We start from the raw sequence: 18,709 nt of genomic DNA, 5'->3' as shown, positions 1-18,709 counted from the left end.
TGACCTTGCCAAGGCTTTCGACTGTCAATCACCATATTCTTATCGGCAGACTCAGTAGCCTCGGTTTTTCGGATGACTGCCTTGCCTGGTTCACCAATTACTTTGCAGACAGAGTTCAGTGTGTCAAATCGGAGGGCATGCTGTCCGGTCCTCTGGCAGTCTCTATGGGGGTGCCACAGGGTTCAATTCTCGGGCCGATTCTTTTCTCTGTATATATCAATGACGTTGCTCTTGCTGCGGGCGATTCCCTGATCCACCTCTACGCAGACGACACCATTCTATATACTTTCGGCCCGTCATTGGACACTGTGCTATCTAACCTCCAAACAAGCTTCAATGCCATACAACACTCCTTCCGTGGCCTCCAACTGCTCTTAAACGCTAGTAAAACCAAATGCATGCTTTTCAACCGATCGCTGCCTGCACCCGCATGCCCGACTAGCATCACCACCCTGGATGGTTCCGACCTTGAATATGTGGACATCTATAAGTACCTAGGTGTCTGGCTAGACTGCAAACTCTCCTTCCAGACTCATATCAAACATCTCCAATCGAAAATCAAATCAAGAGTCGGCTTTCTATTCCGCAACAAAGCCTCCTTCACTCACGCCGCCAAGCTTACCCTAGTAAAACTGACTATCCTTCCGATCCTCGACTTCGGCGATATCATCTACAAAATGGCTTCCAACACTCTACTCAGCAAACTGGATGCAGTTTATCACAGTGCCATCCGTTTTGTCACTAAAGCACCTTATACCACCCACCACTGCGACCTGTATGCTCTAGTCGGCTGGCCCTCATTACATATTCGTCGCCAGACCCACTGGCTCCAGGTCATCTACAAGTCCATGCTAGGTAAAGCTCCGCCTTATCTCAGTTCACTGGTCACGATGGCAACACCCATCCGTAGCACGCGCTCCAGCAGGTGTATCTCACTGATCATCCCTAAAGCCAACACCTCATTTGGCCGCCTTTCGTTCCAGTACTCTGCTGCCTGTGACTGGAACGAATTGCAAAAATCGCTGAAGTTGGAGACTTTTATCTCCCTCACCAACTTCAAACATCAGCTATCTGAGCAGCTAACCGATCGCTGCTGCTGTACATAGTCTATTGGTAAATAGCCCACCCATTTTCACCTACCTCATCCCCATACTGTTTTTATTTATTTACTTGCTCTTTTGCACACCAATATCTCTACCTGTACATGACCATCTGATCATTTATCACTCCAGTGTTAATCTGCAAAATTGTAATTATTCGCCTACCTCCTCATGCCTTTTGCACACATTGTATATAGACTCCCCCCTTTGTTTTCTACTGTGTTATTGACTTGTTAATTGTTTATTCCATGTGTAACTCTGTGTTGTCTGCTCACACTGCTATGCTTTATCTTGGCCAGGTCGCAGTTGCAAATGAGAACTTGTTCTCAATTGGCCTACCTGGTTAAATAAAGGTGAAAAAAATAAATAAAATAAAAAATAAAAAAATCAGCTCTAGTCAGGTAGCTAGTGACTGTATAGTACTAAGTATCAGCTCTGGGCAGGTAGCTAGTAACTGTATAGTAGTAAGTATCAGCTCTGGTCAGGTAGCTAGTAACTGTATAGTACTAAGTATCAGCTCTGGTCAGGTAGCTAGTAACTGTATAGTACTAAGTATCAGCTCTGGTCAGGTAGCTAGTAACTGTATAGTACTAAGTATCAGCTCTGGTCAGGTAGCTAGTAACTGTATAGTACTAAGTATCAGCTCTGGTCAGGTAGCTAGTAGCTGTATAGTACTAAGTATCAGCTCTGGGCAGGTAGCTAGTAACTGTATAGCTCTGACTGACCGTGTGTACAGAGGAGCCGGAGGAGGTGGAGAGGGAGGGCGAGTGCTGCTTGCTGCCCGGGAGGACACTCCTCTTGGGGAAGTCACTGTAGTCAGGAGGGGGGAGGACCATGGAGGAATCATCTGTCTCTGTGTCCTGGTGGAGCAGGTTCACCACGCTCTTACTGCGCATGGGAGGAGCCCCCACACTGTGGAGAGAAAGGGGGAGAGATAGAGAGGAAAGAGAGACAAATAAGGAGAGAGGAGAGAATTCTGATCAGCAAAGGTCATCAGACTAGGAGAGTAGAGGAAACACTATGAGACATCAAGTCTGGATGAAACCTTTGTGTGTGTGTGTGTGTGTGTGTGTGTGTGTGTGTGTGTGTGTGTGTGTGTGTGTGTGTGTGTGTGTGTGCCTGCCTGCTTGAGTGGTCCCCTTACCTGTTGTTATCCACTATTGGCTCTGAATATGCCCGGCAATAGGATGATGGAAACCATCCCCTCCTGGAACACAGACAAACAAAAAAGAGAGAGAGAGAAAGATAGAGAGGCAGGTGATTACACTTGTATACTACTCCCATCTCCACAGCTTTTTCCTACAGGCCCCTGAATAACCCGTCCACACTGAAGTACACAATCCCCTGGAACCTGCTTCTCTACACACCACTCCATCATGCAGTAGCTTAATAGAATCCCCTTTTCAGGATTCTGTATCATCAACCTCTCTATAGCTGTCTAACATATAGATAGAAGTGAGGCCATTATGGTAAAATAAGGTAGATAATCATCATAGGCCTCTGAATGGAAAAATCATTGACTCCATACAAATCCCTGTGAGAAATGTTCATATTTGTCCATTTGTTCACTGGGCTTCAGAATGGGCAGCTGGGTGTGGCCAGTGTTGAACTAGAATACATAAAGGCTGGGGTACTGTTTCAACTTCCAGCTTCCCTGTTAAAAGCACCACAGTGAACCATGCTGTAGGGTTTATGTAGTGATCACATTTCACTAACCTGATCTGGAACCAGGCCAACATTTCAGTCACATGTCTCTCATTCTCTCAGTCTACTTTCTCAAAGGGTATCAAATAATCATAGATGACAGATTTGTGTCATATAGCCTTGTGAACATAATGAATATATGATTCATTATTCATGTTTTCACAGGATATTAATTAAATGTATTTCATTTCTGTCCATGACACTCTTCATCACACTATGGTGGTGGAGGGATACATGTGGATGTTATCAGTTTGTGTTGCTAGGTGACTGACCCAGATCCATCCCTCTGGCTGAGGTGTGACAGATAGGTGTCTCATCAATTCAATGACATCACACTGCAGGGACCTCCACAAGAACCCTACACTGTATCAATGGCACATATCTAGGTAACATCCCAAAAGCCACCCTATTTAGTGCACTGCTTTTGACAATATAAGAGTCCATCATCTGTAGAATCTGTAAAGAACATGTACAGCATCACGTCAGGAATACAACACCTTTATAAAGTTCATTTTGAGCCTTGATCCAGCAAAAACATCAGATATTCATTTGGCTGTGATTCTCTCTTTTCTCTACTTCTTTCCCCCTCTCCCCCCACTCCTCCCCTCCTGTCTCCTCTGTGTCTTTCTGCCTCCAGCCATGTGCTGATTGTATTCCCAGTGTGTGCCGGCTCCCAGGCAGCTCTTAACGATCCCAGAGCACGGCGCCCAACCAGCCCCACCTGGAGTGGTCCAGTTAAGGGGAGCTCAATCAAATCAACATCTAATCAGGACCGGAACTACCACATGCACACAGCAGCTGGCGGTGTGTGTATAAATGCATGTGTGTGTGTTAGGGCTGGGCGGTATACCATATTTTACTATATGCAGGTATTGATGCACGAAACGGTTTGGGTTTTTACTTTACCTTCTATAACAGTATTTAAATGTTTGGTTTGTTAAATGTGATACGCCGTATGCAAAGTTCATTTTTATATGTTGATGACAACGATGTTGTTTCCACTTTGATCTTAATATAAATCCACAAGCGTTCTATAATTACAATATTAGTTTGTGTTTCTTACATCTCTAACTGCTAGTTTGTATTTTCTAGTTAGCTGGCGAGCTAACTAGCTAATGAAAGTACTGAGTTGGAGCAAACGTAGCTAGCTAATACATCCTGATACCAGGACTGGTGGAGGCTTAAATCAGCATGTTGTTTGTGCAACAGTATCTTCTAAATCAAAGAGCAATAAGGCGAAGCATGAATATGTTGGCTATATGAGTCAAACAACACTATTATGCCCACTATTATTTATATTCTAACCATAGAATTATAATAAACCTTCTATTTCCATGATTCCAAAAGTTCGCCCAAGGGCTTTGAACTAAATCGCAATTGCAACATTTGGTTAAAAATAAGGCCTAGTATTTTTCCCCATATTGTGGCAGTGTGGAAATGATCTCAAATGAGTGCAGGGATGCAGAAATGGATGGAAAATAATACAAAATGATTTTAGGTTGAAGTTGAATTGAACAGTATAAAACAATCCAAATGGAGAAAGACCCATTGAAATCATTTCGAATATATGTGTTGTCATTACGCACTACTCATAAAGCAAATATAGAACTTTTATTAATCAAAAACAGAAAATACCGTCAAAAATGTGAAAAATAATATGATATTTTGGTCATATTGCCCAGCCCTAGTGTGTGTGTGTGTGTGTGTATGCATCACCGTATGTGTCTCTCTAACTTACTGCCTGGTTTTCTCCAGTTCTCCGTAGAGCCATCCGTCCCTCTCATCAGGTATGAGCAGGGTGATGATGTCTCCCTCGTCAAAGCTGAGCAGCGTAGAGTTGGTCCCAGAGGTGTGGGGGAAGATGGTGCGGACCCTGGGTCTCTTCACAATGTTGTTGAGTCCTGTGGCCACAGACACTGACCTGGGACCTAGACCGCCACTCTCCTCCCCTCCATTGTCCCTGTAGTCTGGAGAGAGAAGGGTTAATATACAGACATGTACACAGGTCCATGCATGCACCCACATACAAACACACACACCAGCGATCAGCGGAGGACATGCGAACACACACACACACGCATACAAACACACACACACACTACCTGTGCCACTCTCAGTCTCTCTGGTGACTGAGTTTGTTGTGGGTTTGTCCTGCGTGAACATACTGGCCAATGGGCTGGTCTGAGCCTTCAGTGCCGGGGCAGGGGGTGGAACTGTGTCCCGGAATATGGAGTTGCTCTGACCATAGGAAGTGCAACACAGGAAGGGGATAGTATGAGTGCTAGAATGTACAGTTGTTAGTAGTTAACCTGCCATTGGTACATTAGTAGTTAACCTGCCATTGGTAGTGGTACATTAGTGGTAAAAAACATTTCTACCTTTATTTAACTAGGCAAGTCAGTTAAGAACAACTTCTTATTTACAATGACAGCCTAGGAACAGTGGGTTAACTGCCTGTTTCAGGGGCAGAACGACAGATTTTTCCCTTGTCAGCTCGGGGATTCGATCTTGCAACCTTTCGGTTACTAATCCAACGCTCTAACCATTAAGCTACCTGCCGTCTAGTGGTTAACCTGCCACTGGTAGTGGTACATTCATAGTTAACCTGCCACTGGTACATTAGTAGTTAACCTGCCACTGGTAGTGGTACATTAGTAGTTAAGCTGCCACTGGTACATTAGTAGTTAACCTGCCACTTATAGTTGTACATTAGTAGTTAACCTGCCACTGGTTGTGGTACATTAGTAGTTAACCTGCCACTGGTAGTGGTACATTAGTAGTTAACCTGCCACTGGTACATGAGTAGTTAACCTGCCACTGGTACATTAGTAGTTAACCTGCCACTGGTACATTAGTAGTTAACCTGCCACTGGTACATTAGTAGTTAACCTGCCACTGGTACATTAGTAGTTAACCTGCCACTGGTACATTAGTAGTTAACCTGCCACTGGTACATTAGTAGTTAACCTGCCACTGGTACATTAGTAGTTAACCTGCCACTGGTACATTAGTAGTTAACCTGCCACTGGTTAACCTGCCACTGGTACATTAGTAGTTAACCTGCCACTGGTACATTAGTAGTTAACCTGCCACTGGTACATAAGTAGTTAACCTGCCACTGGTACATGAGTAGTTAACCTGCCACTGGTACATTAGTAGTTAACCTGCCACTGGTACATTAGTAGTTAACCTGCCACTGGTACATTAGTACTTAACCTGCCACTGGTACATTAGTAGTTAACCTGCCACTGGTACATTAGTAGTTAACCTGCCACTGGTTGTGGTACATTAGTAGTTGACCTGCCACTGGTACATAAGTAGTTAACCTGCCACTGGTAGTGGTACATGAGTAGTTAACCTGCCACTGGTACATTAGTAGTTAACCTGCCACCGGTACATTAGTAGTTAACATGCCACTGGTACATTAGTAGTGAACATGCCACCGGTAGTGGTACATAAGCAGCTAACATGCGGCTGGTAGTGGTACATAAGTAGTTAACCTGCCACCGGTAGTGGTCCATTAGTAGTTTACCCGCCACTGGTTGTGGTACATTATTAGTTAACCTGCCACTGGTTGTGGTATATTAGTAGTCAACCTGCCACTGGTAGTGGTACATTAGTAGTTTACCTGCCACTGGCAGTGGTACATTGGTAGTTTACCTGCCGCTGGTAGTGGTACATTGGTAGTTAACCTGCCACGGGCAGTGGTACATTAACAGTTTACCTGCCACTGGTTGTGGTACATTAGTGGTTAAGCTGCCACTGGTAGTGGTACATTAGTAGTTAACCTGCCACTGGCAGTGGTACATTAGTAGTTAACCTGCCACTGGTAGTGGTACATTAGTAGTTAACCTGCCACTGGTAGTGGTACATTAGTAGTATAGGTATTACAGGTTTTTACCATTTCATTATTATGATTAAATCAGTGAAGCCATAGTGTCATCACAAGGTATCTGTGCTGTGTTCTCTCGCTCTCTCACATTGAATCAGAATTAGATATTCTAATTAATAAATCGTTTTCAAAATGGTTAATGAATGAGTGACTGCCTTCTCACCCTACTGTGTCTCTGGGACATGGGGGAGGCCTGGGGGGTGATGGACACTGGGGTGCGAAGACCCTCAATCATAGACATCACGCTCTCGGGCACGTTGGTGGCATCGCCACACTTGTCCTGCCAGGTGGGCAGCTTCCCAAAAAGCATGTCTCTGGCCTGGGGTCAGAGAAGGAACAGCAGCAGTCATAGTACTGTAGAATGGAAGGCCTTGCATTTGTGATTTGGTACCCCGCTAGACATTTGTATAATAAACGTGGTACACAGATGGTGGTTATGGTAAATTCATGGAAATAGTCAGTGCGATCTGGTTCCAATTCCACCCCTAGTGTCTAGCCCACATCCTCTTAAAACCCCCATCATTCTAATGGATTGAAATCATGTTCAGGTTTACTGACTGAGTACCTAGGAGGCACTGTAGCATAGTTCCAATACCTTGTCGTGGAAGGCAGCGATCTGATAGGAGAAGGTGCAGTGTTTGTCCACCAGGAAGCAGAAGCGTCTCTTCTCCTCCAGCAGAGCCTCCTTGCAGCCGTCGGCGATGAACTTCTGCATGTCCATCTGCCCTGACCTCAGCGTCTCCAGGCACTGCACAATACAACAGGCCAATGACATGCTGTTATCTCAACTGCAATGACCAATCATACGCAAATATCTTGCTGCACTGACCAATCACATGCTCTCACCTCGCTGTACTGACCAATCACATGCTCTCACCTCACTGCAAAGACCAATCACATGCTCTCACCTCACTGCAAAGACCAATCACATGCTCTCACCTCACTGCAAAGACCAATCACATGCTCTCACCTCACTGCAAAGACCAATCACATGCTCTCACCTCACTGCACTGACCAATCACATGCTCTCACCTCACTGCACTGACCAATCGCATGCTCTCACCTCACTGCACTGACCAATCACATGCTCTCACCTCACTGCACTGACCAATCGCATGCTCTCACCTCACTGCACTGACCAATCGCATGCTCTCACCTCACTGCACTGACCAATCACACAGTCGTGTCTTGCCACATAGACATAGCTCAGCCAATCAGAGCTGCCTAGCACCGTAGGTATCAGGAAGTGAAAGGGCATTGTGAGGAGAGGAGCAGAGATATATGCTGGCTGGACGTTCTAATCTCTGTGTGGCAGGTAGAGACAGAGATACAGAGAGGTATTGTAGGGATACTGTACAAGGGAATGGAATGGGTTTTATTATCTAACATGGCTGACAAAGAAGAATAGATGAGGGCTAGGGAGGTGACAGTAGCAGACATGCTGACAGAGAATAATAGATGAGGGTTAAGGACGAGCAGCAGCAAGTTATACTGTGTGTCTAGGAGTCTGAAACTACATTCAAACTAGGCACGTGAGCTAGACAAGGTCAGTCGAAACACAGTTTGTATGAGTTTGTTTTGTGTGTCTTTTGCTGCATTTACATAGGGATCCTTTTTGGCACTAACTGGTCTTTTGAACAATCGGATCAGCTCTGAAAAAGATCTGATGTGCAATGATCTGATGTGATTGGTCAAAAAGATCAGAATTGGGCTGCCTGTGTAAACGCAGCCTAGGAGTCTTATCTGAAGGCACATTTAAAAACTTGGCACAGGATCTGAACAAGGTCAGTCGAAACATTTAGTTTGTATCGCTGAACGCTGAATTAAAAATGTTTAGTGGGAGTGAACAAAGAGCGTGCAGACAATGACACAACCTTCTTTTGTGTGTCTTATCTTCCATCACAGACATGGGCCACTCAGAGGTCAGTCTCTCTGATCTATGTGGGTGTGAATGGCTCTGACAACTTTGTCATTATGGCTAAGTTTATGATCTCTCTACTCCTTTTCACAGTGTTTCTGTGGCTGGCAACTGTCAATATTTACAATCAATACAGTTCTATTGATTTGATTGGAAATGGAACTGAATGGGAGACCAATGAGCATACAACAGAGTGAGTTGCGATGTAAATATTGATCCTTGCTATCTGGGATCGTTGGTACGTCCCTACCCCATTGAAGTTGACATGTAAAATGGTAAGGGTTAAGGTTAGGGTTTAGGGTCGGGATGTCCCAATGATCCCGGATAGCACTAACCTGTAAATACTTGGTACAACAATGACAAAAACAAAGACTAGTCAACAGACGTGTAAAATGGATGCCACTATGTGTTGAATTACCAAAGTAGTTTATCTACTGTAGACTGAAGTATAATAGCGTTCTTTAAAGTGTGTGCACTGAAACATATGACATTGTTGTAGATACAGAGGAAAGATTATCATTGGATTTATTGTTGGGATGAGTATTGAGATGGTGTGTGTGTAGTTCATTAGAACTAAGACATGCATGCTATTGGGTCCTTGAGCCATATCTCTTAAATGGACCTTGGTATTTATCTTGATTACATTTCATATGATCATACAATGTCCCTGCAGCTCAAATCAATCTAGGTACATGAATCTGTAAAGAGAACACAGAAAAAAAGAGCATTGATTCATTGAAGATTTCAATCAAGGAAAGCTTGACTCAGTTGCTTACATGTGACATAGCAGCCAGTTTGCAGTATGGGTCTTGGGAACTCATTCACCCAGAAACACCTGGCATAACAACAGACTTGCACAAGTGACTAGAGATATACTCACACACACACACACACACACACTCTGTCCTACACACTGGACACCCTCCACCCTCCCACAGTGGTCATGGTAAACAAGAGTGAGAGCGGCCAGTGAAAGTAGTCATGTTGGTGGGTCCCGTTTCACTGGGTTTAGCCCTAGTGGCAGAGAGGTTAGAGCAGCGGGCTAGGAACCAAAGGGTCGTCGGTGAAAATCCTGAATTTGAAGGAGAATCTGGTGGGGAGGGAGCTGGCAACCGAAGGGTTGCGGGTACGAGTATCCTAGAGCCAACCTTGTGTAAAGTCAATTCGTTTCAATATGCTGTTTACCTACTTACCTAACACACACACAGTTAAAGGTGGGGGACAGACTAGGGCTGCACAAGTGAGATCCCCATCTCGTCATCAAAACACTGCAAAATCACCTTGCAGCCGTACAGCACAGTATGTTACCTGTAACAACACCATGTGACAACACACGATTCAATGTAATCTACCCTCCACACACTCTTTCACCAGCTTCCTGTCCCTATTGGAGATCTTGAGTCAGAGGAAATGGGAAAAGCCTTCCTATGGCAATTTGTTGTGTTCTCCCTACAATTACAGGTCTGTATAATGAATTCAGGGTTTCGTTCAGGTCAAAAGTAGTTTACTATAACTGGAATAGGGGGTCATTCTGGATTGGTGTGTATTATTAGGCATTACTGCACTGTTGGATTGGTGTGTATTATTGTGTATTATTAGGTATTACTGCACTGTTGGATTGGTGTGTATTATTGTGTATCGTTAGGTATTACTGCACTGTTGGATTGGTGTGTATTATTGTGTATCGTTAGGTATTACTGCACTGTTGGATTGGTGTGTATTATTGTGTATCGTTAGGGATTACTGCACTGTTGGAGCTAGAAATATAAGCATTTCGCTGCATCTGCGATCACATCTGCAAAATATGTGTATGCGACCAATACAATTTTATTTGGTTGAAGTAGTGCACTATTTAGGGACTACGGTGTCATTCTGGTCAAAACTTGTGCACTATCAGACAAGGCAAGTGTATGCACATAAGAGTACACTCAGTCACACACGAGGACAGTAACACAGCGACATGCATACAGGATCTCTCTCAAAAAAAAGAGGCCATTTTGCAATTTGCTTCACAATTTCCTAATTTCCCAGACCCCACCTCCTAGACTTCCTACAAGAAAAGAGACACACCATTATTTGGGTCACCTGTGACAACGCTGGCCTTTCCCATAACAATCACATCCTCCTTATCATGGGAGCCATAACGTCAGCTCCTCCTCATCATGGGAGCCATAACGTCACCTCCTCCTTATCATGGGAGCCATAACGTCACCTCCTCCTTATCATGGGAGCCATAACGTCACCTCCTCCTCATCATGGGAGCCATAACGTCACCTCCTCCTCATCATGGGAGCCATAACGTCACCTCCTCCTCATCATGGGAGCCATAACGTCAGCTCCTCCTCATCATGGGAGCCATAACGTCAGCTCCTCCTCATCATGGGAGCCATAACGTCAGCTCCTCCTCATCATCATGGGAGCCATAACGTCAGCTCCTCCTCATCATCATGGGAGCCATAACGGCAGCTCCTCCTCATCATGGGAGCCATAACGGCAGCTCCTCCTCATCATGGGAGCCATAACGGCAGCTCCTCCTCATCATGGGAGCCATAACGGCAGCTCCTCCTCATCATGGGAGCCATAACGTCACCTCCTCCTCATCATGGGAGCCATAACAATCACCTCCTCCTTATCATGGGAGCCATAACATCACCTCCTCCTCATCATGGGAGCCATAACGTCAGCTCCTCCTCATCATGGGAGCCATAACGTCAGCTCCTCCTCATCATGGGAGCCATAACGTCACCTCCTCCTTATCATGGGAGCCATAACAATCACCTCCTCCTTATCATGGGAGCCATAACAATCACCTCCTCCTCATCATGGGAGCCATAACATCACCTCCTCCTCATCATGGGAGCCATAACGTCAGCTCCTCATCATGGGAGCCATAACATCACCTCCTCCTTATCATGGGAGCCATAACAATCACCTCCTCCTTATCATGGGAGCCATAACAATCACCTCCTCCTTATCATGGGAGCCATAACAATCACCTCCTCCTTATCATGGGAGCCATAACAATCACCTCTTCCTTATCATGGGAGCCATAACAATCACCTCTTCCTTCTCATGGGAGCCATAACAATCACCTCCTCCTTATCATGGGAGCCATAACGATCACCTCCTCCTTATCATGGGATCCATAACAATCACCTCCTCCTTATCATGGGAGCCATAACAATCACCTCTTCCTTATCATGGGAGCCATAACAATCACCTCCTCCTTATCATGGGAGCCATAACAATCACCTCCTCCTTATCATGGGAGCCATGACGTCACCTCCTCCTTATCACTGACGCGTGCGTACGGAGCTATACTGCAATCATTGTCCCTCCATGTACTGAGATAAAACCACAGATAAGGTATCATGCCCAGGGACCTGAAACTCGACCAGGATAATTCAAATATTCCTGCGTGTGTGTGTTCCTGCGTGCGTGCGTGCGTGTGTGTGTATATGTATGTATGTATGTATGTATGTATGTATGTATGTATGTATGTATGTATGTATGTATGTATGTATGTATATATGTGTGTGTGTATATGTGCGAGTGAAACAGGGGTGTGAAATGTAATAAATGCAACCATCCTGGTTGACACAATACATCTGTCAAGGCTAAATAATGGCTGTTGCTATGGACACATATCTTTAGTTCTGTGGAAACAGGTAGGAAATAAAGGCGAGAAAGAGAGAGCGAGGGAGAAAGGGAGAGCGCGAGAGAGGAGAGAGGGAGGGTCAAGAGACAGAGAGAGTGCGTGGGGGGGGGGGTCAGGTAAATTACCAGTGTGATTATTGGTCAATGAAGAGACAGTTCCCAGGAAGTGTTTAGCTGTACTGGTGAGTCATCTACAGCTAAGCCCCTGTGTCTCAGCCCAGACGTCAGGCCATCTGTCTGTCTGCCCCAGAGAATGACTGGCATACAGACAGAACGACACTCAGATCACTAGGGAGTCTGACTCAGAACACTGATCCCTCAGAAGCCTGAACAGACAGCAAAACAGGGAGATTGGCCACATGGAGAGAGAGAGACCGACAGAGAGAGTTGAATGAGAGAGAGACCGACAGAGAGAGAGAGGAATGAGAGAGAGAGATATAGGAATGCGAGAGATAAATGAGAGGGAGAGAGAAATGAGAGAGAGGAATTTAATTTTATTAGGATCTATTTTAGTCCTTATTTAGACAAATCTTCCAAAAGACCTTAAATATTCAAATACAATGTATAATACAATCACATTTTCAGGTTCACTGTTACAAACAAACATAATACACTGACATATTGACCAGATAAATACTCTTACAGTCTGAAAGAAAAAATTGATTCATTCATCTACCAAAGTCCTGCACAACCTTCCAATTTATTATATTTAAATGGTTCTAAAGTATTGTTTGAATATATATACTGACATGTTTCTGGTTTGCTCAGATTAATAATTACATTTATTTATTGCTCTCTTTATTGCTCAGTCTGGATAACACACACAGTTGAAGTCGGAAGTTTACATACGCTTAGGTTGGAGTCATTAAAACTCATTTTTCAACCACTCCACACATTTCTTGTCCAACAATTATTTTCACTTATAATACACTATTACAATTCCAGTGGGTCAGAAGATTACATACACTAAGTTGACTGTGCCTTTAAACAGCTTGAAAAATTCCAGAAAATAATGTCATGGCTTTAGAAGCTTCTGATAGGCTAATTGACATAATTTGAGTCAATTGGAGGTGTACCTGTGGATGAATGTCAAGGCCTACCTTCAAACTCAGTGCCTCTTTGCTTGACATCATGGGAAAAAAAAGAAATCAGCCAAAACCTCAGAAAAAAATTGTAGACTTCCAGAAGTCTGGTTCATCCTTGGGAGCAATTTCCAAACGCCTGAAGGTACCACGTTCATCTGTACAAACATAGTATGCAAGTTTAAACACTATGGGACCACGCAGCCATCATACCGCACAGGAAGGAGATGCGTTCTGTCTCCTAGAGATGAACGTACTTTGGTGGGGAAAGTGCTAATCAATCCCAGATCAACAGCAAAGGACCTTGAAGATGCTGGAGGAAACCGGTACAAAAGTATCTATATCCACAGTAAAACGAGTCCTATAAAGGCCGCTCAGCAAGGAAGAAGCCATTGCTCTGAAACCGCCATAAAAATGCCAGACTACGGTTTGCAACTGTACATGGGGACAACGATCGTACTTTTTGGAGAAATGTTCTCTGGTCTGATGAAACAAAAATAGAACAGTTTGGCCATAATGACCATTGTTATGTTTGAAGGAAAAAGGGGGAGGCTTGCAAGCCAAAGAACACCATCCCAACCATGAAGCACGGGGGTGGCAGCATAATTTGTGGGGGTGCTTTGCTGCAGGATGGACTGGTGCACTTCACAAAATTGACAGCATCATGAGGACGTAAAATTATGTGGATATATTGAAGCAAAATCTCAAGACATCAGTCAGGAAGTTAAAGCTTGGTCGCAAATGGGTCTTCCAAATGGACAATGACCCCAAGCATACTTCCAAAGTTGTGGCAAAGTGGCTTAAGGACAACAAAGTCAAGGTATTGGAATGGCCATCACAAAGCCCTGACCTCAATCCCATAGAAAATGTGTGGGCAGAACTGAAAAAGCGTGTGCGAGCAAGGAGGCCTACAAACCTGACTCAGTTACACCAGCTCTGTTAGGAGGAATGTCGTGGCAGAATCAGAATCCTTTAGGTAACATTTGTAAATAAGATGTTTTATTAATTTTCATAAGCATGCTTATGTGGGAAAGTTACTTGGGCCCAGAGAGGGGAGAGGTCGGGTTAGTCTTATCTGTGAATGTGTCTGTAATTAATCCCTAAACCATGTGAAGGGATGGTGTGATTAATGGGGAACCAGTTAGGTGGCTCCACAATGTCTGTGTGCCAGTCACTTCTCTCTGTAAGCTTGTCCAGGAGGGGTTGTATTTTTTATGGGAGTATCTAGAAATTGACAATTGATATATGCCATTGGATGAGGTAATGTCTGGGTCCTAAGTGGTACCAAGAATGAGATAAGGGTTTCGTTTAGGAGACCAAACTGAACGATAATTTATAGCTAATGCTATAAATTATGGGATACTCTTTTTTTCTGGTAAAAGGTTATTTGTGTAATGTTCCTAAGATCTGTTATTCGTCATGTGAGTTTTGATGGGTGTCTTAGCTATAAATGATACTAAGGACTGTTTTGTCAGCACTCTCAGAGAATTCATTTATGGACACTGAATTGATCTGAGAGTCACAGGGCTATGGTGAAGCTCATATAATTAAAGATGGACTTTATGTTAACTCTGACTTGTGTGTGGTTTGCTCTCTCATAATTTGGTAATACAGGAAATTTCCACGACAGGAATTTGCCAAAATTCACCCAACTTATTGTGGGAAGCTTGGGGAAGGCTACCCGAAACATTTGACCCAAGTTAAACAATTCAAAGGCAATACTACCAAATACTAATTGAGTGTAGGTAAACTTCTGACCCACTGGTTAATGTGATGAAAGAAATAACAGCTTAAGTAAATTCATTCTACTATTATTCTGACATTTCATATTCTTAAAATAAAGTGGTGATCCTAACTGACCTAAGAGAGGGAATTTTTACTAGGATTAAAATGTCAGGAATTGTGAAAAACTGAGTTTAATGTATTTGACCACAGTGTATGTAAACTTCTGACTTCAACTGTAGATGGTGGACAATATATTCGTAGTATTTACTGAATGTCTGTCTCTTACCAACTGAATACTGTTGTGAATAGAGTTTTGCCGCTTTAAATGGTGTACATTGTGAAATAAAATAAGCATGCTTTTTTTCAATTATCTTGTTGATTGATGACCAACCAAGAGCATTGAGCATGACTACAACAGAATAACCATATCTCCACCTTAAAACAATCCTTGCTGCTTTGTTCTGTGCATTCTGCAGCCTCCTAATTTCACTTTCTGATGCATTTCCCCAGACCACAGAACAGGAGTTCACCTGACTCCCAATTAATGCTTGGGTTGTTAGCTTAAGAATGTTTCCAGGGAAAATATTTAGCTTTCCTTCTGATCATGCATGCATGCAGTTTTTTTTAAATATATATATTTTTACATAGATTAGTTATTTGACAAACATGATAAGCGGTTGTCTAGCTGCACCCTTAGTAGTTTGGTTTCTGCCACTTCCTCAATTTGTACTTCCCCCATACTTAATTGTATCCTATGCTGTGTTGGCCTTTTCCTGGTGGAACAGACCAATATAACCTTGGATTCCTTGGTGTTCAAAACGAGTTCGTTCCGGCAAACCCACTCCCTGATATTTCCCAGATCTACTTGTAAAGCTTGCTGTACCTGTTGAACCGATTGTCTTGCTGTATAAATTGTAGTATAATCTGCAAATATAGTAACTTGAGTAAGGCATAAAGGCATAAAGAAGGTTGTTGGTGTATATTAAGTAAAGATGTGGCCCAAGGAGGCTGCCCTGTGGTATTCCACAATTTAAATCATGAGGCGTAGAAAACTACCCATTGATATAGATGGACTGTTTCCTGTCAGTTAGATATGACTGTACCCACTTCAATGCTGCCTTCTTAAACCCATAATGCAATACTTTTGTCAAAAATATTTAATGATCCACTAAATAAAATGCTGCACTGAAATCTAAAAATAGTACACCCACAAACCTGCCATTATCCATGGCATTGAGCCACTGGTCAGACATGTCAACCAATGCAGTGGTAGTGGAATGGTTTTTGAGATAAGCATGCTGATTGGCTGTTATCAGATCATTATTTTCCATGTACTCCCATATTTGTCTACTCACAATACCCTCCAATATCTTACTGAGTGAAGGGAGTAGCCTAATTGGTCGACCATTGGCAGGAGAGACAGCAGGTTTGCTGTCTTTCGGGATTGGACACAGTTTAGCATGCTTCCATACATTTGCAAATGTCCCCTTGTCCAGTGACCAATACAATGTGTATTTCAGTGGAGCTGTAATCTGGCGAGCAGCATAGTGAAGCAAAAAATTGTCCATAAAATAATATCCTGTAGATTTACCATCAGGTAATGACTTCAATAGGTTTAACACCTCCTCTACTGACACCATTTGTAGACTAAAATAGCATTTTTTTGCTCATAATATGATCATCAATGCAATGAACAATAGCTTGGTTTGGAAGAATGGGTGTTTATATTATCGCTCAGTAAATACATTTTCTTTGTAAAAAAAAACAGCAAAATGATTGGCAATATTAGATGGTTTTGTTATTGTTATCCCGTCAACCTCCACACTATGATTAGATAGATGTACCAAGTATGCCCTTAACTTTATTCCATACCTTTTTACAATCATTTTTGATCATTTTTGACTGCTGTTCCAGTTTCAACTGACCTGAGCCCTAGGACCATGCCCCAGGACTACCTGACATGATGACTCCTTGCTGTCCCCAGTCCACCTGGCCATGCTGCTGCTCCAGTTTCAACTTCCACCTGACTGTGCTGCTGCTCCAGTTTCAACTGTTCTGCCTTATTATTATTTGACCATGCTGGTCATTTATGAACATTTGAACATCTTGGCCATGTTCTGTTATAATCTCCACCCGGCACAGCCAGAAGAGGACTGGCCACCCCACATAGCCTGGTTCCTCTCTAGGTTTCTTCCTAGGTTTTGGCCTTTCTAGGGAGTTTTTCCTAGCCACCGTGCTTCTACACCTGCATTGCTTGCTGTTTGGGGTTTTAGGCTGGGTTTCTGTACAGCACTTTGAGATATCAGCTGATGTACGAAGGGCTATATAAATAAATTTGATTTGATTTGATTTGATTTTTTACAATCAATAAAATCATTTTTGTAAAATAACGATTTTTTTCTAACAATTTAATTTAACTGCATAATTACGTAGTGTTCTAGAATTCTGTTAATCAATTTCTAGTTTATATTTGGCTGCTAAGACTTTTGCAATATTTCTTTGAGAAAATGCCTCACCCAGTTCATCATCAATCCATTACCTCAGTGAGCAAATCAATAAAACATTCTGTAGTGTGATTTAAATCATCCTCTAGGTAAATCAGATCCCAGGGTACATCAGCCAAATAATTTTGAAATAGCTCATGATTAAATGCCTAAACATTTCTCTTAACCACAATCCTTGGGGATTTCTTTGGAACCTTGGTGTTCATAGTTATGGTGACAATATTATTGTCTGTCCAGCCCACTGTCATTGATCTGGCTTTTAAGCATTGTAATGGTATATTACAGAAGATCTGATCAATGCACGTATTCGAACGGTGAGTGAGGGTGAGCATGCAAGTCCCTGAGCCTGGGTGCAGTCTGTTGATAGTCTTGTGACCAAACCAGGGATCTGACTCTGACTCTGTCGACAGTTGTCCGGTTATATTAGAGCTGGTCCAGGACCAGATTCTGGGGTTCTACTCTCAGAGTCAATGTTAGATCTACTGTAGCCTGGTCCCAGATCTGTAATACCAATATGTATCTATACAGATGAGCCATCTCTTAATTTGACCCTGCTTCTCACAGCAGGAAAATAATCCTGCAGCAACAGGTAATATGAATTATTATGTGAAATATAAGTGATGGACATTTTTGTAGGGGTTGACACATTTTTTGTAAGGGCAAATCAAGTCTGAAATGTTAAAGTGGAAATGACAAACTTTAGAAGCCTTTTTAAACCTTAAATACAATTAAACTACAATTTGTATGTCCTGCTGCGCAGGGAAATTCTCTGTGACAGAGTGATCAAATTAAGATAACAGATTTGTAAGTCACTGTTGCACAGACCTACTGTAGCCTGGTCCCAGATCAGCAGGTAAAACAACTCATCTAAATATTGCTATCATGCCGTTTCAACTTCATGTATCTGTACTGCATGTGCCTCAGTAGGTTAAAGCACATACCTGAGATCAGGGCCCATATTCACAATGCGTCTCATAGTAGGAATCTAGGGTCTAATTTCGGTCTTAAATCATAATGAATCTGATTATATATGGACAGGGGGACCTGATCCTAAATCAGCACTCCTACTCTGAGCGCTTTGTGAATACGGGAAAAAGCTAGTTTCTTCTCACAGCCGCTGTGCCCCA

The 18,709-nt window shown here is 43.1% G+C and overlaps 1 protein-coding gene across 1 annotated transcript in view; it reads right to left on the bottom strand.

The window, feature by feature from the left end:
- baiap2l1b (BAR/IMD domain containing adaptor protein 2 like 1b) overlaps positions 1-18,709 on the bottom strand; it is a 75,300-nt gene that overhangs the window by 17,674 nt on the left and 38,917 nt on the right. Inside the window, exons 8-13 of the mRNA XM_042319205.1 lie at positions 7,292-7,444; positions 6,860-7,015; positions 4,907-5,042; positions 4,543-4,771; positions 2,245-2,307; positions 1,826-2,012 (exon numbers count right to left, since the gene is read on the bottom strand). Of these exons, the coding sequence (XP_042175139.1) occupies positions 1,826-2,012; positions 2,245-2,307; positions 4,543-4,771; positions 4,907-5,042; positions 6,860-7,015; positions 7,292-7,444 (924 nt within the window). The remainder of the gene's footprint in view (positions 1-1,825; positions 2,013-2,244; positions 2,308-4,542; positions 4,772-4,906; positions 5,043-6,859; positions 7,016-7,291; positions 7,445-18,709) is intronic.

The sequence above is a fragment of the Oncorhynchus tshawytscha genome, unplaced genomic scaffold (assembly GCF_018296145.1).
Source record: "Oncorhynchus tshawytscha isolate Ot180627B unplaced genomic scaffold, Otsh_v2.0 Un_scaffold_1341_pilon_pilon, whole genome shotgun sequence".
Classification (NCBI taxonomy): Eukaryota; Metazoa; Chordata; class Actinopteri; order Salmoniformes; family Salmonidae; genus Oncorhynchus; species Oncorhynchus tshawytscha.
This window is presented reverse-complemented; position numbering and strand designations above follow the sequence as displayed.